The following is a 21061-nucleotide window of genomic DNA, read 5'->3' as shown; positions in this document are numbered from 1 at the left end:
GAGACCTGTAAATTAAGTGATTGAAGAGACATGCCAACAGATTGCAATGTATGGGCCTTATTTAGATTCTGACTCAGCAAATCGTTGTGTTTTGTATTGAAATTATGGCGGTGTCTTAATACTGTGTAGCTATCTGTTAATATAAAAAATGAATGTTTCGGGTATTATAACACTGCAATGGCTATGTTTTGAAAGTCTTCTTTTAGAGATACATATTAAGATATAGATGAAACAAAGAGTACCTGTATATATATATATATATATATATATATATACACACACACACTCATGTATGTAATGCACAGGACATCTGGAAAGAGACATTCGGGGAGGATTGGCCCAGACCGTGTTTCTCAGACTCCTGACCCGGGACTGTGCAGCCCGCCTCGCACCCTCCCAGGCAGACTCTCAGAGGGTGGATCCCAGAGAGGGCTGACAGCCATGTCCCGGGCTTGGCCCGTGCGCCAGACTTGCATTCAAAGTAGCGCCACTCTGAGAGTCGGGAGGCTGCTTTCCCTTTTTGAACTGTGCTGACAGTGATTTAATCAGCCGGGCTCACTCAGGGCATCCTCCCCGTGTCCCCTCGGGCTTGGAAAGGCAGCGTCTGCTGCTGGCATCGGCACCTAGACGAGTATGGTGGTATGTTGAACAAAAGTGATTTTTCTTTTCCTTGCACTGCTTCTCACCGGGTTGTCTTTGATTAAGCTCCCCCCACTTTTGTTTTTGTGTCTCCTTCCCAGCATCATTGACAAAGAAGTTTCATTAATGGCTGAAATGGATAAAGTGAAAGAAGAAGCCAGTAAGTAGACACCGAGTTGTTTGATTACAAAAGAATAAATAAAGATACAAACCAGCGCCTGGAAGCGTTGAGTCCTAAAGGGTCCCCCAGGCAGCAGTCTTTATGGAAGCAGACTGACACATCTTTGTCCAGTGGACCAGCCGATGGGCGTGAACCTCCACCTTTTGGTTCCCAGCTGAGCGCTTAACCACTGTGCCACCACTGTTGTTGGACGGGGGCTGCTACTCAGATGCAATTCGCAGGTCGGGCCAACTCTGATTTTGGATCCTGAGCAAGGTCCTAAAATTCACGCTGAAATCGTTGCTTGATAAGCTTTATGATCTCAGGCAAGAGGTTTAGCTCTTGGAAACCTCAGGTGGAGACAGGCTGTAGTGCCCCCACCTCATAGGACCAGCAGACTCGGAACAGCAAGTAATAGGTGTCACTTAGTTTAGCATAATAGACTGCATGCGTATGCACCTCTGTTCTCCCCGCCCTGTAGCACACGTTGGCGAGTTAAGGCTGGTCTATGCATGGTATCTCAAAGAATGCACAGTTGTTACCAGTCGTAGTCGTGGTCATGAAGGACTACTAAGATGTCATTGGGTTTTTAATGATACAAAATTGTGTATTAAAACAAAATTCCAAATCTTCATATGAAGCTAGCTATGTTATTTATATGACTATTCTCACTTGTTTTGTAAGTTCAGTCAACTCAAGTCTACCAAATTAAGTTCCCTTAAAGAATTCGTCTCATTTTTTTTAACTTAGCTACGATAGATACTCATGTATAAGCCAGGTTTTCCAGCACATTTTTATGGTAAAATTAGGTGCCTTGGCTGATATTCAGGTCAGCTTATACTCAAGTATATATGGTACTTTAAATTTACCTTGACTTTTGGATGGTATTTAAAATTTGATAAAGCTGACTTCTTCCCAGCACTTCAGGTGACTGAAAAAGCAAGTCCACAGGCTAATAAGCAAAACAACCCTATGCAGTTGTTCAAAGACTAATCATTCCAAATAGGAGATGTACTAAATCAAAATCTTCTTTAAATACTGAACTATTTTCCCAAACTGAGTCAGATTCAACAAGACCAGCTTCACCTCACATGTTTCAACTTGAAATCACAAGTCAGATTGACCAATCTATCAAATGCTCCATTTCATCAATGAGCACCCTTCATTATCTCCACCATTGCAAACCTCTTCCTAAATTTAGACCCAAGTCTTTATACCCTCGGTTTGATTTATTCTCCCTATGTATATTTCAAAACCTTCCAACTCGCGTAATACGTACTCACCCGATCGTTTTCCATTCACATAGGCTGAGATCCAGTGGGTGGACATTTCACCTGAGGCAAGATGACATGGTCAGATTTGTCACCGTCCCTCGGGAGTTCTGCCTGTGTCGCTCTGCTGAACGCTTTCTTATTATTGAATTTCACCTATTATTTCCATGGGAAGACACCAAGATCCTCTTTTTCGGTTGGGTTTTAGTTTAGAATCCTTATCCCATGGGCATCTTTCCTTCTTTCTTCTTCCCACGTTTTATCTTGTGAGTTGGATACCTGGCAGTCATCACCCCGGCTAGGTCTCAGCCTATTACCTTTGACTGCAATGGCTCTTTTTCTTTACCTTTGTCTTTTTCTCTCTTTTTCTGGTCAAAATCAAGAATCAGACCAAATGCTTCATTCTTTCCATATTTTTCAAAACACGTAGCCATTTTACAGAAAATACTACTTATGGTGATCATGGTTACATAGTTTCATGCATCACTTTAAATAACATTTAAACTCTCAAATATGGCAAGGTTTATGAGATGCAACCAACTGTGGCCCAGAGTGAACCTGTGGACGGTGTGGGGTCCTTTGATGTCAAATTCTTTTATTCTTATAAAATTGGTGGCCTTGTGCTGTGAAAGTGAACTGTACCCTGGCTTGGGATTTTCCGTTTCCCAGGTAGACCTTTTTCTCCTCTTGCAGTTTCATATTCTAATGATAAAAACGCTGCCTGTCAACACAGACACAGATGGTTCGGTAGCGCCAAAGCAGATGTTCCCAGCACATCACTTTCTCAGACCGAGGTAATAAAGACCTCGGGTTTCACATGCTCTTACTCTTTCTTGAGACAATGATGCGGGTTAGGTGCCAAGACCTGTGGAATTAAGAGCATTTCTGGAGAGCGTCCCGTTCTTAAACACTGGCTGCATGCTAGCTATGTGCGCAGCACCGATAGACTGGGCTACACAGAGCAGATGTGAGACCCCTCTCCTGGAGCTTTCAGACCGCTGAAGTAGCATTCAGCTTCTTTGAGTAATTGGTGCTGCAGGTACTGGTTCTGAATTGTTCTTGACCCAGCTCAAGGGATGGATCAGGGCTCAGGCTTTGGCAGTAGGCTTGAAGTCCAAATCTAAGCTCTACCCATTTACTATCTGGGAACCTTGAATCGTGTAGTTAATGTCTCCTGATGTCTGAGGTTCCTCATCAGAAAGGAAATAACACTTAGCTCAAGGAGTAAAGATTAATGAGAACGCACACAATACGGCCACGAAAAGTGAACAGTGTATACACTAGTCCAAACTCCCATGTCGCAGAGAGAAATGCAGGGCACAGAGGAGAAAGTGGTATGTTCGCTACCTGCCTTCCCAGATGGTGGGAAAGAGAAATGTGTTTGGTTTCTTCTAAGTACAGACCCACTGGTCTACACGCCATCTTGAACTGAACAAATTGCTGTCAAAGCCATGTTTGTTAAACGTAAAGAATATTTTTTCCATTCTCCATCTCTATTGTATATGGTATACACTTGTGTTTCCTCAATTATAACCTGAGCTCCCATGTCCCTCGTGGCACCTATGGAAATGCTGGGGAGACTGTAGGTGCTTCGTAAATATTGATTATAGTCATCATTATAATTAATTGGGCTTCTATACTGTCACATCTAAATAAATAATATAATTATAAGAAGAGGAATTATATTGTGGATGAATATATCTCGCTAGCATGGTTTGAGCGTATTGCACTCAGATGTTAAACAGGTTATATCATGGAGCCCCACAGTAACACAACAAGCTGTGTGTGGTTGGTAGTGCCCATAGTTTGCAGAGGAGGAAGCTTGGCAGGTGGAAGTGCTGGAGTCTCAAAGGCGGTGTGCCTGTGGGATTGAGGGCCTAGATGGGTGTGTTCTTGGAGCCTCACATTTACTAGAGATGTGGGAAAACTATTGCTTTCTATAATAACAAGGACCACATATATTATGATAGAAAATGCCAAATCCACAAGAACTTTTAAAGATTAAAAAGAATTTCGAGACGTCCTTAAAGACCCACTTTGATTCCTGTCTGTCTGCCTCCCTCCCTGTCTTCCCCAGGATTCTGAGCACACAATCTGCTATGAGATGTTGTTCGAGGAACCCTGAGATTTTTTTTTTATGGTTCAAGTACTATGGGCAAGCTTCCAACATTTCCCCAAAATGTGAAAGAATGCATAAATCCTATTGAGAAAGTACACTCCAGCATACCAGTTACTGTGTGTCAAAGTACTTACCTAGTAATCACATCTTGAATGCGGTAAAAATCTAAAACTGTAAAATACAGGCTCGGTCCTCAGATTTCCTATAGGGATGATGCTTTCAAAAACTGTACTCTCTCGTGGAGTTTGATAGTAATCCTTGCTACAAGTAAAAAAAAAAAAAACAAAAAAAAAAACTGTACTCTCTTCTCACTTATCTGCTCGATGAATCTTAGGAGTTGGTCTGCTTTTTTGTGGGGAGGGGGGGGTATTGCTTTTTGTTACTGTGATTGGTGTTTTTAAGATTAAAAAAAAAGGATGTCCCACCCCCGCCCCCCAGGACTCTTGCTTTGGTTCTGAAGTTTTAAGGCTTTTTCATAATGCAAGGCTTTGAAATGTTAATGAGAGTATATGGAGAATGCATCCCAAGACTTGCTGATGCAAAGTGTTCGTTTCCATGTACATTTGCATGCGTGTAAACTCGAAAGTTATTGGTGATCTTGCACCTGCATTCTTATTTTAGGGCCCACTTAACATCGGTTTCTATGAAGTGTTTTGTTTCAAGTGAATGCCCAAGTTCTGCTTAATCAAAAAGAACAATTAGCCTTAATTGTCACCAGCCATCCGGGAAAGTCAAGCCTCTTACTGAACAGCCGCTCGAGGCCTGATGGTCCAGGGACCAAAACTCTTGACCCCTGTCATCATCTAGTCCAGACCGTTAGCACGTTGGGTTTTTCTCGTCGTTCCTTTATAAAGTGAAAGCATCTTGTTTCATCTTCTGAGGAAATGGTGTGGAAGCCACGTCTGACTTTCTCAGGCTTCAGTAAGGAGACGGGGAATCCAACTCCACTCCAGCCCAAGGCTGGTTGCCACAAGGCAGAGGTCCGACATTGCCTCCACTCCCCATCCTTCTGATCCTGTTCCGATACCACCTGACCCTCCCGTGACACTCTGCTTCTCTCCTGAGTTCAATATTCCGTGGCGGTGGCCACACAGACCTCACAGACAATACCCACAGTTAGGGGGTTTCTTAGAGAAGTTAATAGGTTACAAGTGAGGATCAGAAAACATGAAGGGTACAATTCTTTTGCCTGCCATGCTGGCAGTCACATCTCTCTCTCTCAGCCTCTCAGCCAGGCATCCCCTTCGCCTCTGCCCTGCTCAGGGAAGCTATAAAACTCCATGAGTGCTTAAGGGGAAAAATGGCCCACAGGGTGCCTGCTCTGCAAGCCAACCTCTTGCTCGAAGGCACTTGGCTTTACTTGTTCTGTGGGCCAGAAAGCCCTCAGCCTCCGCTGCTTCCACCACTTCTTGCTAAGATCTCAGGCTCTTTTTTCTTAAGTATCTTGGGATTCTCTGATCTTGTTTCTGAAATGGCAGATTATCCACAGGCAATGGTAAAACTGGCCAGTCCCCAAGTTAAGAATCCTCTACACTTTATTTGCATGTTCCCACCCATGCAAATAAGTAACAAAAACCATGCGAACAACAAAGACTAGACATAGAAAAGCCAGACCAAGCAATTTCATTTTTCTGCATCTTCCTATTCAAGAATAGTTTTCTTGTGCCTCAGACCTTAGCTCACCCATATTTTCAATTGTAATGGAAAATAATTGATCATCAGCACAGATCCAAGACATCTTTTCAGTGACTCCTGTAGAAAGGGAACTTAATGTAGATACTCATGTATAAGCTGAGTTTTTCAGTACAAAAAATATGCTGAAAAACTGGGGATCGGCTTATACACAGGTCAGTGGTACCCCAGCGAGGTGTAACATCTCGCGGGTGATTGCCATTTCTCCGCTGTTCATTCAAAGCCCCGACTGACGCTGACACTGCAGGGCTTTGAATGTTTGTTACTCACATCTAACCAATCAGAGCCTTCCTATGACGTGGACGGCTCCAATTCTAAGAAGCGCCCGTAGTGATTCACTTACACTGGCAGCTGAACTGGTAAGGACGTGTCTGTGGCTGCGCTCCGTCTCTCCCCTCTGGTCACTGTGTTAATTCACATCCTGCATTGTCCACCCTAGGCTTCTACTCGAGTCAATCAGTTTTTCTGGTTTCCCAGGTAATAATTAGGTGCCTCGGCTTATACTCGGGTCGGCTTATATTCGAGTATATACAGTATATCTTCCTTTGAGTATTTTTATTGATCCTAAGTCCATTTAATTTCAAATAGATTTATTCATTCACTCACTCAACCCTTTGTTCAACAAACATATTAGGTACCTATGTAGCTGGCACTGGGCACCATAGGTACGAAGCACTACGTGACATAGTCTGGCCTCTGGCTCCAGTGTTTGGTCGTGCCTCCAGAGGCTGACCAGCAGTGACATAACTGTGCTGAACAGGGCAGGCGGGTACATGGAACACCATATCCCTCTCAAGAGGACAGCAGCCTTCTGTTCTGGCTTGGTGCTTCCATGTGGCCTGTGATCCCAGCATGAAAATGAAGCCAGAATTCAGCTTCCATATTAAATCTCCTCCTGATTTCTCGGTGTGGGAAATTCATTTTTTTAACCCTGAGTGGTCCAAAAAGGACACATGTACTGCCTGCCCCAAAGTGCTTGAGCCTCCTTTCATGGTCTAACTTGACACCACTCAGGAACACACTGTGTTCAGGTAAAAATGCCTGTCCCCTGATGGGGCCCAGTTTTCCTTTGGCTCCTCTGGACTCTGAAAGACCGCCAGGCCCAAATCCGTCTCTGCCCAGCGATGTGGGGTGTAAACAGGAGGCCGGGGGAGCCCCGGGTCAATAATCAAAGCCTCATTACAAAGGTTTGGCAGATGGCTGGGCTTTATGATTTATAGATTAATTATGGTACTGACATCACATTGCCATCAGTGTACACACAATGCTTCTCAGCCTGTCTAGAGAGTGCTTCGGGGTTGCCAGGAAGGCGGAGTCATTCGATCCTTCTTTTTATGTTTGCGAGATGACTTCAATTTTGAGTTGACTACTTTTGGGATTTTATAAATAACTCTTAAATTCAAGAATCCTATGGTTTGGCTCTAAGTTCGCCCATGAATCTGGTCTACGGAATCCATCGATCTGGGCTCAGCCAAATAATGCAATGTGAATTTGATATATGTGGTGTATGAGATTTTTACTATGCCAAGCCCTTGCCCAAAGAAAACAAAGGCAAGTCTTGGATGACCTGAGTTTGAGAACTGCACCTCTCTCTATGGGAAGGTCAAACTACATCCACTGATCCCATCCTGTTTGTTTGTGTTCATTCCTTCGGAGTTCAAAAATCCCTCGGGAAGCACACCCACAGACATACATGTTAGCCCGTGGGCTACTACATCTACTTGAACCTTTAGTTTCTCTGACAGATGTGAAAAAAGGCGGCGCCAGAAATCCCCCTGGTGTCCTCTGCTTGTGCAGATGCTAACAAGCTTATGCCGATCCAGTTCAAGTTGGCTTTGACTCACCCGTGAAATGTTTCCATCGGGGACACTTAGACCTAAGTCATAAAATGCTCTGGCTGGAACTTCTGTTTGCAAAAGAGAAACACACCTACAGAGGCTCCAAAGCGGAATATTTGGGGGAGGATAGGGTGCTGCTTGCTTTTATTTATTTCCTTAACTCACAAAATGCTAATAAAGTAAAAAATGTATGTCAAATTCCAATAGCACAACTCTTTGCCAGTAACTCAGTATGTGTTAAGGCGCTGAAGGTCTATTGTAGGTTTTCTATGTACAGGGCACACAGAAAGAATTTGTTTTCATTAGTGAACTTCCCATCTTTTTCAAGTTCAAATAGGATTTCGACAAGTGTCTTTGTCCCTGCTTATTTGTTCGGAGAAACTCACAAATTTAAGAGTCTAGATTGAACAGGTGAGATCAGAGCCCAGTGAAGGAAATAAAGAAGACGGGCGTGGGCGGACAGCAAGTCTGAGAGACGGTGTTGGTGGCTCAGTGGGTGAGGGCCTGGGGAGATGAGCGGGGCACCCAAGTCGGCAAGCATAGCCGTGTTCTAACAAAGAGTCGGTCTGTGGGGGGTGCAGTCACTCCATACGCTTCAATCTCTGGCCCCTTCTTATTTGGCAGTGGAAATCCTCACGGCTCGTCAAAAGAAAGCAGAAGAACTAAAGAGACTCACGGATCTAGCCAGTCAGATGGCGGAGATGCAGCTGGCCGAACTCAGGGCAGAAATTAAGGTCAGTTCTAACGTGTCACGGCCCGAGTCCTGCGCCAGGGATCTGGTTCCATTATGTCCGTTTTACATCTGTAGGATGTCATGCCCTGAGCATCTCAAGTCACGCACCCAGCACTCCCTCACCCCACGAGGTCAGCATGGAGATGACAGAAGGGTGAAGAACCACCCAGCCACTCTATCTGAGTAGAATAAGGTTGGAAGGGATCTACCTATGACATGAGTAGAAGAAAGGTACAAGCTACTTTCTTAGTTGGCGGAGCATGACCCAAATAAACTGCTCTCACCATGATTGTAACCAGCATGGAAGACAGTATTTCCACGTTACACGATGTACTTGTGTCTCAATACACACACGTGACCACGCACCGAGTCTGCGTGTAGTGTAATAGCCACGATGGCAAACCATGCACGACCTGTGGGGTTTGGGGGCTCATGTTCTTCTAGAGGCCATTTGCCCATTTGTTTAGAAGAGGAGGCACAAGTATGTACTTTCCACGTGTCTTATTTGAGTGCAAAGGACGTGGGCCCACCTTGAGATCAAGGAGCATTTGAAGGGATGTGCTTGTAGCGCGTCAGAGCAGAGTATGGTGTGAAGGACCAAGTCTACCAAGAGGCTGAAACCTGGGTGACTCGGGCAACATCACCCAAAACACCAAACTCACTGCCATCGAGCCAATTCTGACGCCTGGCGAGCCTCTCGGACAGAGCAGGACTGCCCTTATGGGGTTCCGAGATTCCACATCTTCACAGAAGAAACCCTCCGCTCTCTCCTGCAATGGCCGTTGCTTTCAAACTGATGACCATACGGTTAGCAGCCCAGCTCACACCTCACCGCGCCCTGGGCTCCTTGAGTAGCATCCACAGCAGTGTTTACTGAGCACGGTCTTCCGGGCACTCACGGTCCCGTGCGTGGCCTCCAGAGGGATCAGCTGCCTGGTGCTGCCTCCCACGACTTGAATCTCTAGGAGAGAAACGCTCATTGGCCTCCACATGGGGCGTATCCATGGAGAGATGGGAGATGTCGTCTTGAGCGGGACACCCACCAAGCCGACATCCAAAGGAGCAGGAATGTTTTCCAAAACTGTACCAGGGCACAGGCACCCAAAGGGGAAATAGGTACCAGGAGAGCAAAACCAACTATCGACAATAAAATACTAAGTTATGGTTCATAAAAGTCCCTTTATCATCATCCTCCTCCCTAATGCACCACACACACACACACACACACTGACGTCTAGGGAGCTAAAGTTGTTTCAAGACACCGTTGCTGCTAGCTAGACAAGCAGGAAACATGTGCTCCTCTGGGCATAAGACTTAGTGCTTATCCATAACCCCCACGGGGGCCATTTGTCAACCACATGCCCTTGGGAAGAACTGGTGCTCGGGCGGAAGGAAATCATGTTTTAAATGGAAATGCCAGTAAAAGCTTGTATGGGGGGTTGGGCGGAGAAAGACTGAGTGGTTATGTTAGGAAGTTGTTGATGACTTTTGGCCCCCTCCATCCTGGTTGAGCCTGGGGAAGAGGACATCTGAGATGTTCTAGAGGCCATCCCTGCCCTTCTCCTTCCCTCTCCTCCCCTCTGCTGTCCAGCAGACAATTGCAATCACTGCCAACAGGTCCTCCTGCCGCCACCGTTTCTCCAGCCTTGTCAGATCCACCCCAAGGCCAGAGTCGGAGAGTAGATCGGTCTCCTCTGATGTGGTTGACTCTGTCCCCTGAGCGGATCCCTCCCCTTGGGCTCCAGTCTTCCCCTCCAACAGCACTCCCGGCTTATTAAGACACCAAGTGAAGAATGTGAAGCTGCCCGCCTCCTGGTCTGCTGATGACGGCTCATCTGTCAAGTCTCATTTCTGCCTATCAAAATCCCACTCCTCATCAGCTAGTTAATGTCCCAGGCTTTTGAATGAACTAGCCCGGCTCCCAGATTTTCTGCTTCTATGGCTTTGGATAAATCACTTCCCACCTATAAAACAGAGACAATAATAGCAATGGCTTCACAATAAGGCAATCAGATGAAAATGAGATGGCCTGTGGAGATTTGGGCCAGTGATCGATGGTCGTCATACGGTTTCCCCTTTCACAGTCCAGCTCTTATACGACCGCCACCATTTGCTTCAGGAGGAAGTAATTCTCTCTCGCTCGCTCATATTCTTACCGCACCAGCCACATTGTATTTAATGTATCTACTTCCCTCGCCATGTGGTTATTGTGTCGTGGTTATTTTTGTGTGTCTCACTCGGTCCTCCACACCCAGATACTAATTTTCAATGAACTGGGGGTAGAGGGTAGAGTCTCCCACATCCTCCGGCAGCACTAGAAACCCCACCGTGTGAGATCATGCTTTCTAGAACTCAAAGGCTTTGGGGGCTCATCCACAAACTGTGATAGAGTCCAACCACGTGCAGCTGCTGTGGAAACAGGACTCGGGTGCCAGTGGCCATCTACTCAGATGCAGGGCTGCCCTGGGTGGTTGGTGGCTGAGAGGTGGGAGCAGCCACATCGGCAGGGCTTTTTTGCCAGTGGGCCTCTGGATGGACTCAACCCTCGGACCTCAGGGTCAGCGGGCCTGCTTGGTAGCCATGAGCACCACCAGGGACTCAGAGTGAAGGGGAGGGGTGAAGAGTTGGATGCAAACACACACTTTGCCCCTAGCTCAGTTTTGTCTGAGCCCAGGCGGGGAAAGGCACGCCCCTGGAAGCAAAGGGTGGTGATTCAGACCCCCTGGGCAGGTGGGATGGAGGGAGTTAAGTCCCACTGGGCCTGAACTGGAGTGCCTTCCCACCTGGGTGAGTGGCGGTCTCTGACCCTGGGCCCCGTCTCCCTTCCTCTCCCCCAGCACTTTGTCAGCGAGCGCAAATATGACGAAGAGCTCGGGAAGGCGGCCCGGTTCTCCTGTGACATTGAACAGCTGAAGGCCCAAATCATGCTCTGCGGAGAAAGTGAGTTTCCCCGCAGCGGAATCATCCCTTGGGGGGGTGGGCGATACGCTTCCGGAGTCCCTGGGGGAAATGGCAAGTGGGCCACCTCCTGGGAGGGGTGTGGGTGCTTGAGCGGGGTCCACAGGGACCAGCCAATGGAAGGTCAGGACCCAAGTCACTGGAAATGTTAGGAAGCGGAGCAGGTCGGGTCACTGTGGGGCTGCCCGAGGCCGCTCTGTGGGGAAGGAAGGCTGCAGAGCTCAGGAGGCTGTGCTCCAGGAGGCTGTGCTCCAGCCATGAGCTTTCACCTGCGTCCCCGTGAAGCCTGAACCAGAGCAGCTGACAGGCAACCAAGTGGGCCCAACTCCCTTCTGCCCACCTACCAGAGAAGGTGGGAATGAGGGGACCAGGAGAAGCCACCACCTCTGACTCCCAACTGAGTACAGACGTTGGGCTGTACTTCCTCCTCGTCCCTTCCCCTGCCCCCCAAGTGTGGACGCTGCTTTTCTTTAGCTTTTCCTCCTCCTGAGTCTACAAACTCGACCCCAATACTGCAGAACTCCGCTGTGTCCAGGGCGCCGGCGCTTTGTGTGCCTGCCCTTTGGCCTCTCCTGCACGTGTAAAGAGCCCATTCACAGAAACGCCTCTGTCAGCCGTGTATGAGATGTGGACACGTCCTACCACCCTACATGCTGCCGTTTGCTTTGCTAGACACCCTCTAGAGACAGTGGCACTGCCCGTTCCTCTCACTTCATAATGCATGCCAAGCATTTCCCATATCAATGTATTGAACTGGTCTGTATTTACATGTCACATAAGCAGCCAGTGCCCTGACTGTAGGCATCCAGAGGGCTGACAGTTTGTCCCCATGAAGGACAACACCGCCACAAATGCCCTTGTGCTCACCCAGCCTTGGCAGTTGTCTGGTTGTATGACTTTTCAATTCTCCCTGTGTCTTTTTTAACCCCACCCACCCCATGCTCCTCCCCTTAGGAAGAAGGCTAGGGACATGCCATTCTCCAGCAGCTGCTTTTGCCTCATCACTAGACACCAGACAGTCTGGCTCTCAGGAGGAAACGTCAGTGCTCCGCATTTCCAGTACCGCCCAGTGATTAGCAGGACGTTAATGCCCCGGACTTTGTGCCACTGAACTGGGGTGGGATGCTGGGGGTGGGGGGGGTGGAGCTTCCCCTGCTTTCCTCCAAGTGGTTGAAGAGTTGAAGTGCGCCCTCATGGGAGAGCTGTCCCCTTCCGAAGTACCAGTGGCCCCGAGGAAAGGCAGCCTTGCTTGTGCCATGGCTGTGGCCATGGCCGTGATAAGCCTCTAAGGGCCCTTTTCCGCTTTGCTTTATTGCGAGTTCCTGGAACTTACAGCTGGGACCTGGACAACCAGGGCCACAGTTCCCAAGCCGGAAATAGTTGTCTCTGAGCGATAGGAAGGAAGTAGTGACCCCATAAAACTGAATCCCGTGAGTACAAGAGTCGCCCAAATCCCCCAGCAATATTTGGACAGCCCCTGACTTGCTGCCATGACTTGTCTATGAAAGAAGGGGCGGGAGAGCTGCCCAGGTCTGTTCCATGTCTCCTGTGCGGCGGTGCTTTGATCCCCACTAGCCACCCCTAATCCCCCGGAGAAACACTGGGATTAGGTGTGAGCCACCCAAAGCTGGCCGAGGAAATTGCTTTTTAAAGTTGGTGACAATGTGCTGGTTTGGGGGAGGGCTTGCTGGGCAGCCTGGCAGTCTGTTTCTGGGGATGCATCTGAAGGATACTGTGGCTTCCTCTGTGTGAATCCCCTCCAGCCCCATAATCACATAGAAATAATCAAAGGAGCGTGATCATGTAGGAATGCTTCCCGCCCAAGCCAGTGGGCTGGGGACTAAGAACCATTGTGAGGACCTCCCTGAGACCCGAGGAGACCTGTCTGGATTACCTACCCTGTGGGGTGGATGCAGATTTGCAATGAGGGCGTAGAAGGGAGTGGGGGGTTGTCTGTTGCTGATCCAGTTCTGGTGGAAATAGCAAGGATGGCTTAGGAGTGGGCAGGCCTGGTCTTGTCTTGGGATATACATGGCCCAGGGTGGCAGTTTCCTAATACCCAACACCACCCCATCCCCATGCTCTTGGGACGAGGGACCACTGACAGATCAGCGTGCCAGGACCTGTTGCTGGGTCTCTACAGTCCCAACTGGGATAGAGCCCTTACAGGTTTGGTCATGGGGCTCCCAAGAGCAGAGTTATGGGCAGGGCCAGAGGTCAGCCCTCCACCTTCATTATCCTTCTGTGCTTGAATTGGTTCTTGACCGAAAGAATGGTATGGCAGTTGCCTCGTTGCATCTAACCCCTCAGCTCAGATGAGGTGCCCTTCCACGCGGCACCTTTCAGAAAGCCCTTTTCTTCACGTAGCCCCTTAACACCAGGCCCGTTCTCGTTGCAGTTACGCATCCAAAGAACAGTTACTCTTCCAGAACTCCCTGCGGCTCCCTGCTGCCTCTGCTCAACACTCACGCCGCAGACTCCGGGAAGCACAGTCACTTTGCCCGAAAATCGTCCAGCCACAACAAGCCCCCTGAGGGTAAAGCCGCCAACCTGAAAATGGCAGGCAGTCTTCCCAGCAGCCCGGACACCTCTCACCAGCCCATGCCAGCCAGCAAGCAGGTAAGCTGCTCACCTCACCTAGCGCTGGCCTCAGGGCCCTGCAGGGGTCAGCAGGAAGCCCTCCTTTCAGCTGGAAGGACACAGCCATAGCGACTGCTGTCCACCTCCCACAGCCCTGCCTGGGCTTGCTCCACGCCCCTGGCCTGCACAGTAAAAGTCCCCCACATGGAGGAAGTGACCCACAGGCACTCCTGGGCACATAGCAGAGTCTTCTTGTGCTCCCCTTGTGCCCTTGACCGCCACCATCTGCAGGTCCCAGTGACTGCCCTCCACCGCCCTCACCACCACTACCACTTGACAGAGGCTCACAGAGATGAGGGATCAAGACCCAGAAGCTGGACTCTGACGTTTTAGTGAGGGAGATTCTAGCACTAGTGAGTTCAGAGTTTTGGTTACTCTTGAAAAGGACATCATCTGTGACCACTGAAGATACCAGTTCCAAAGGCAGTCTCTCTCTCTCTCTCTCTCTCTCTCTCTCTCTCTCTCTCTCTCTCTCTCTCTCTCTCTCTCTCTCTCTCTCTCCCTCTCTCTCTGCTCCTCAGCGTCCTTGGACGGAGGATTGCCCGGTGACGCTTTTATGATCTCCCAGGAAGGGATTTCTCTTCGGTATTCCAGAATGCTGTTTCCCCAGCCCTCTTGGGGTCTGTGGTCCCTTCCTGAGAGTGGCAGGCATTTCTCTGCCCGGAAAGTCTCCATGAGCTTTACAGCAGCAGCTGGAGGAGGAGGAGGATTTCATGTATTCATCGGTTTAATGCATAGTCGGGCCTGTTTTCCTCATCATGTAAATACACTTGCTCATCCTTTGTTCTGTGCTCATTACTGAATATCAGCCAAAATTTAGTCTGAAATTTCCCCTAAAATGTTCCAAGTCAAAGGAGGCTAGCTAGGTAGAATGCCACCTACACAGATGCCCTTTCAGCTCAGTTTCACCGCGGTCACAGAAGTAGTTTGGGCAATGACTCCTTTAAGTTGAAGTACCCTTACATATCTAGACTAGAATCCTGATGCATCTAAGTTAACCTTGGCCCTGGACCCTGTTCTTCAGTGACACCAAAGAACCTGCCAACCACCCAGAATCTGCACTCTCCCTTCTAGTGGGAGCCATAGTCCTTGAGTTCCTGGAGTTCTGTTCCCCTTTGGCCCATATCTGCTCTCAGGCACTTAATGTGCCGTTTCCCTTGACACAGTATCTTGAAGGTAGGTGGACCCTGCTACCAGCTTACGTGCCCCTAGAACCCAGAAAGCTATCTCCAGGTGTGGAAAGAAGCACAGGTATGAAAGCTGGGGGGAGTGGCCACCTTCATGAATACCAGGCCCCTCCCAGTGTGGGGCAGACAAAGCCAAAGATGGGAAGAAACCAAGAGGTGGGATCACGGGCCAGGAACCTGCCTCCCTGGACCGCATCACTGTGCACAGAACTGGAAGAGTCAACGGCTTTTGCTGTGGGCTCTGGCCTTCCACGTCCACAGGAAGGCCTACAAGGCAACGTCAGAGGGTGTGGCTCTGAGAGGTCCAGTTCAGGCCTGCACAGCTTTATTCCAAACAAAGCATGTTAAAACATGTCGTTGTGATCAGCTATTGGCTGCAGATACATCCTCTCGGTACTGCATTTACCTAAGTCTCATAAGGGTACTCTCAGAAGCAAAGCCCAATCAGAACCGTGGCTTTAAGAGTAGCTGCTGGGACACTCACGTCAAGCCACAGAGGTCGCGGAGAGGCCTGGCAACCATTTGCTGGGATTCCACATGGACTCCTGGCAACCGTTTGCTGGGATTCCACATGGACTTTCTCAGAGGACAAAGGCTTATTATGAAGAATAAAGAAAAATGAAAGCCCCATAAGTGAGAAATAGGCTAAGCATGTAAGTTACACCAAGGAATTTTTTTTTCTATCATGATGACATGCTTGTTTGGGCTGTCCTATAAAATTTTATTGGAAAATCATACCCCATCCAACCTTCACCCCAACCTTGGTCCTTCCAGCCTCTTATTGGTCCTAAAACTCAGAAAACATTTCAAAGGAACACAATTTGAGTTATTGGAGGATGCCAACATGGGCAGTTTGACTTCGTGTCAATTGAAGAGCATAGACTTGTTTGGAAAGGGTTTCAAAGACGAAGCACTGCCTTGGAAGGATAGAGACTTAGGTGGAATATGTGACTGGAAACAGGCTCACATTTTGCGGTTTGTGATTATGAAGGGTTTCTGTGATTTTGTAGCAGTACCTTCGGACTTGACCTCATATGTGTAACTCATAACTTACTGACAGAGCTTTGGTTTTCAAAGATTGCATTCTTTCACGAGTCAGCCTGAGAAGGAAATAAAAGACTTGGGAGTCTCAGCAGGGCCTGCTATGTAAATAAGAGCAGCCAGGCTTTGGAATCAGACAGTCTGAGTGGACATCTTGGCGCCTCTATTTTCTCACTGTAGACTTCAGGCAAATCCCTTAAACTCATTATCCTCATCTATCAAATGAAGCAAGTAAAAATAGTAACTACCTTAAAAGGGTGATGGTGATGATAAGTGGATAAGTGAGACGATTTGTGGAAGTACCTGGCTCAGCGCCGGTCACTGTGGACACTCGGTAAATGCTGGCAATTACTGCCCTTACGTAGCACAGAAACCTTCCGCTTGTATAGAAACAGATAAGATTAGTCCACTTCCGTTCTCTGCGGCTGATGTGCTAGGGGAATGACTGAATCACTCGGATGCTTCAGAGTCCGATCGCTAAGAAACGTTCACAATGAACTAGCTTCCTCTGTGAACATGTCAGATGATGCAGGAAGCATCAAAGAGATAGAAGAGATACACACAGTCCCTGCACCGAAACAAATCGGTCTGTTGCCATTTCAAGGAGTAGCACATGATCAAGGACGCAGCGTATGGAGGGAAGAAACTGGAGGTGCCATGAAGGCATTCTCCAAAAGCGATCCCTTAGACATGGAAGGAATAGCGACTGAAGCATTTCAAGCCATGCCGAGAAATGTGGGAAACAGCAGCTGGCCAACCGACAGGAACAGATCCACATGTGTGCCCATTCCAAAAGAAGGAAAGTCAGCCGAAGGCACTCTCGGTACTGTTGCACACAGGAAATGTTGCTGACGGTCATTAAACAACGGTCGGTCGCAGCAGCGCATCCTCGGAAGCTGCCAGAGCCTCAAGCCCGATTGAGAAGGGGATGTAGAGCATTGTTGACATCAGATGGATCTTGGGGTGGAAACAGAAAATAGCAGAGAGATGTTTGTGTCTGTTTTGTTGACTCTGCAAATGTGTTAGACTTTGTGGATTGTAGCAAACTATAGATAACATTGCAAAGAATGGGTGTTTTAGAACATTTCGGTGCGCTCATGCAGAACCTGTACACAGAACAGGGCAGTCATTTGCACAGAAAATGATATACTTCGTGGACTAAAATCAGGCACAGTGTGGGTCTGGGTTGTATCCTTTCACCATAGTTATCAATCAGAGAAGCTGGACAGAAGAAGATGGCATCAGGATTGGAGGAAGGCTCATTAACAACTTGCCAAACGCAGATGATCCAACCTTGCTGGCTAAAAGCACAGAGAACCTGAAGCACTTCCTGATGAAGACCAAAGACTATCGCTTCCCATATGTCTTACAACTCGATAACAAGAAAGCAAAAGTCCGCACAACTGGCCCATAGACAGCACCAGGCTAAACAGAGAAAAGATCGAAATTGCCAAGAATTTCATTTTACTTGATTTCACAATCAACACTCATGGAAGTAGCAGCCACGGCATTACATTGGGCAAATCTGCACAAGGCCTCTTTAAATTACTGAAGAGCAAGAAGGTCATTTGGAGGACTGAGGTACATCTGACTCAGCCATGGTATCTTCAGTTGCCTGATATGCATGTGAAAATTGGACAGTGAATATGAAAGACTGTCCAAGAATTAATGCATTTGAATGAAGGTGTTGAACATTGAAAGGATCATAGGGTGCCAGAAGAACAGACATATCTGTCTTGGAAGAAGTACAACCAGAACGCCCCCTAGGATCAAAGATGGTGAGACACTGGCTTGTGTACTTTGGCCATGTTACCAGGAGAGGCGGTCCCTAGAAAAGGACGTGAAAATTGGTCAAATAGAGGGGCAGCAAAACAGAGGAGACCCTCAGGAAGATGGATGGACGGACACAGACCCTGCGATGATGGGTTCACGCCTAACAATTGTGAGGATGGCGCCGGACGGAGCAGGTTGTGTTCCGTGCGTGAGATCACTGTGAGTCAGAGCTGGTTCAATGGCACGTCACAACGCTGAAGACACACACGCTGCCTCCATGTCCACCCAGAGCTATCATCCATCCCTGTTGGTTCCCAACAGACTCTGCATAAGCTGTGGTAAGATGTGATAAGGATTTGAAATGAAATAGAAAATTTCTGTAGAGAAGAAAACTCCCAAGTGAAGCTTTATATATTTTTTTCTACCTGCATAATCAGGATCCCTATAGCACTGTCTGGTTTTTGCTGTTGGGCAAGCATTGAATTATTAAATAAAAGGTCAGGGGTTTGAACCCGCCAGCTGCTCCAAGGGAGAGAGATAAGAGTCTCTGCTCCCATAATGATTTACAACCTTGAATTGACTCAATGGCAGTGGCTCTTTTAAAAATAGCATTATCTTCACAGAATGCCCAGACGTGTTCATGATCGAGAACCATTGCACTGCACCTTAAATCAAGTTCCTTCACGTTTCATTTGATTACATTTGAAAGATAGTGGTTTCAGTTCACCTAGCTCTTGACTTTGCTCTTCTCGTGCTTCTGCCAAGGAGGACCAGCAGTTCAGTGATCAACCACGCAGCTGCTAACCCAAGGTTGATTGTTCAAAACCACTCCATGGCTCTGTGGAAGCCTGTCAATTGCCTTCCGTGTAAATTACCCCCACCCTCACTCCCTGAAAAAAAGACAGCTCCTAGCGACCCTCTAGAACCGAGTGCAGCTGCCCCGTTGGGTTTTCAGATCTACAGATCTTCACAGATGTGCACGGCCCCATCTTTCTCCCATGGCCCAGTGGCACGTGTGAGTGAACCACAGACCTTGGGGTTGGCAGCCAAGGGCTTCAAGCACTGTCTCCCCAGCGCTCCTCTGAAAAACATTACAGTCTAGGAATCCTTTGGGGCAAGTCTGAACTGCCCTACAAGGTCACTGTGCGTTCGGATCGATCCCAAGGCACCCAATAGCAAACATCAGTCTCCGTGACCTCTGTGTGACATCAGCCATGCCCTTCAGGCTCATCAGATCTCTAAGAGTGAGAATTTTAGCATCTTGGCCCTGTTTGCATGTGGCCAGATTCTTCCCGGGATGTGTAGACGCCAACTTGAAGCTCAGTTTCCCCTGCCTCCTGCTCCGTCTTTGAACTGTCTGGTCCGCCCCGGCCCTGCATCCCATCTTATATGCCCTTGTTTTCTCTTTTGGCAGAATGGATCTTCTAGCCAAAGACGAAGATTCAATCCACAGTACCATAACAACAGGCTAAACGGGTCGGCCAAGTCGCAGGGCGGCGGGAACGAAGCCGACCCGATGGCGAAAGGCAGCAACCGCCACGAACACAGACGACAGCCGCACAACGGCTTCCGCCCCCAAAATAAAGGCGGCACCAAAAGCCAAGAGGCCCCCCCGGGGACCAAGGCCCCCGAGGCCCCGGCCCACGCGGAGAAGCCCCGGCGGAGGCAGCGCCCCGCGGAGCACGCGGAGGCCCGGGCTTTCCGGGGCAACGTGGCGCGGGTGGCGCAGTGCAACCTGTGCCCCACGCGGATCGAGGTCTCGGCGGAGGCCGCCGTCCTCGCGGTGCCCGCCGTCACGTTGGTGGCCTGAGCGGGGAGAGGCCGCTGTCCACGCCGGTTCGGGTCCCTGCCCGAGGTGCTGACCCAATCCGCTGCCAAACGAGTCACTCGGAATCGCCACGCCGAACGGTCACGGTCGCGTCCTCCTCTCTCACTCACTTTGACTAATTCTAATCATCAGCGCTCGCTTGCTTCGTAACGCCCATGGCCTTGCTTGATCTGTTGCCCCTTTTCCTCCCCGTGGAGACCATTTAGCCAGGCAGTATTTACTCCTTCCTTAGGAAAACCGAGACGCGGCTGCAGACCAGAGGCTCCGTAGCAAACCTGTCATAGCGTGATGTCGGTCCATTGATTGTCTTTAGAGAGTTAATGTTACCCCAAAAAACAAAACAAAAAAAACAAGTTCTTCATGATTAGACAAACATGATCTGCTGAAGACACATGCGCTTTTGTAGACTAACATCTGGTGTTTTTCTGAAATATATATATATATACATATATACATATATTGCTTTATTTGAAACAAATTAAAAATCTGCTGCATTTGACACCTGGCTTGTTTTTCTGTTTTCTTGATGCCGCCTCCGTCACCCAGTGCCCAGGGATAGTTTCGAGGAAAGCAGAGACCAGAGGCGAAGGCAAAGAGCCCCGCGTGGTACTGCGTCTCCTAGGACAAGTGCCCTTTCAGGACACAGCGGGCTTCACCATGGCCCCTGCGGGTGTGTGACACACAGATTTGTGGGTCCAAACGCGCTCCATCATATTACATGCCATGTGCCGATGCGGAAACCATGGTCACAAGCTAAGAGCATGAGCCTCTGTCCCGCCTGGCTGCAGCAATAGTCACTGGGAAGTGCCAGGGGCAAGTGTCCCTGGGGTCCAGGATGATGGGACCCAGCTCCTGATCTTCATTTTTCTCACCTCCCTTCTTGCGTCGCTGCATTGCCTTCAGAAGGGCTTTCTTCTCGGTGGCAAATTGACTGCCTTCCTCCCAAGACTTGAACCCACAGCCCTTGCTACCTAAAAGAAGAAAGCAGCACTCTAGCTAGCTTCCAAACAGAGGGAGTGCCTTTTGCAGAAGTTCCAGCAGAGATCTTCTCACCGATCATTGGCAGAGTTTCCTTTGAAACCCTTCACCCCCTCATTCTGTTTTGACCCCCACTGAGAATTTGCATGTCCACCCCAATAGACCTAATGAAAATCTGCAGTTTAACAGAGTCACAGACAAGGA

General features: G+C 48.6%; 1 protein-coding gene across 4 annotated transcripts in view; it reads left to right on the top strand.

Moving 5' to 3' along the window:
- Positions 1-20378, top strand: part of SPATS2L (spermatogenesis associated serine rich 2 like) — a 184033-nt gene extending 163655 nt beyond the window's left edge. For all 4 annotated transcript variants that reach the window (XM_075529428.1, XM_075529427.1, XM_075529430.1 and 1 more), the window contains exons 9-13: positions 741-799; positions 8344-8453; positions 11290-11392; positions 13809-14029; positions 19466-20378. In XM_075529428.1, coding sequence (XP_075385543.1) covers positions 741-799; positions 8344-8453; positions 11290-11392; positions 13809-14029; positions 19466-19861 — 889 coding nt within the window. In that variant the 3' untranslated portion in view covers positions 19862-20378. The remainder of the gene's footprint in view (positions 1-740; positions 800-8343; positions 8454-11289; positions 11393-13808; positions 14030-19465) is intronic.
- Positions 20379-21061: the final 683 nt, after the last annotated feature.

Source organism: Tenrec ecaudatus, chromosome 13 (genome assembly GCF_050624435.1).
Source record: "Tenrec ecaudatus isolate mTenEca1 chromosome 13, mTenEca1.hap1, whole genome shotgun sequence".
In the NCBI taxonomy this organism is placed as follows: domain Eukaryota; kingdom Metazoa; phylum Chordata; class Mammalia; order Afrosoricida; family Tenrecidae; genus Tenrec; species Tenrec ecaudatus.
The sequence above is the reverse complement of the archived record's forward strand: the minus strand, read 5'-3'. Positions and strand labels throughout refer to the sequence as shown.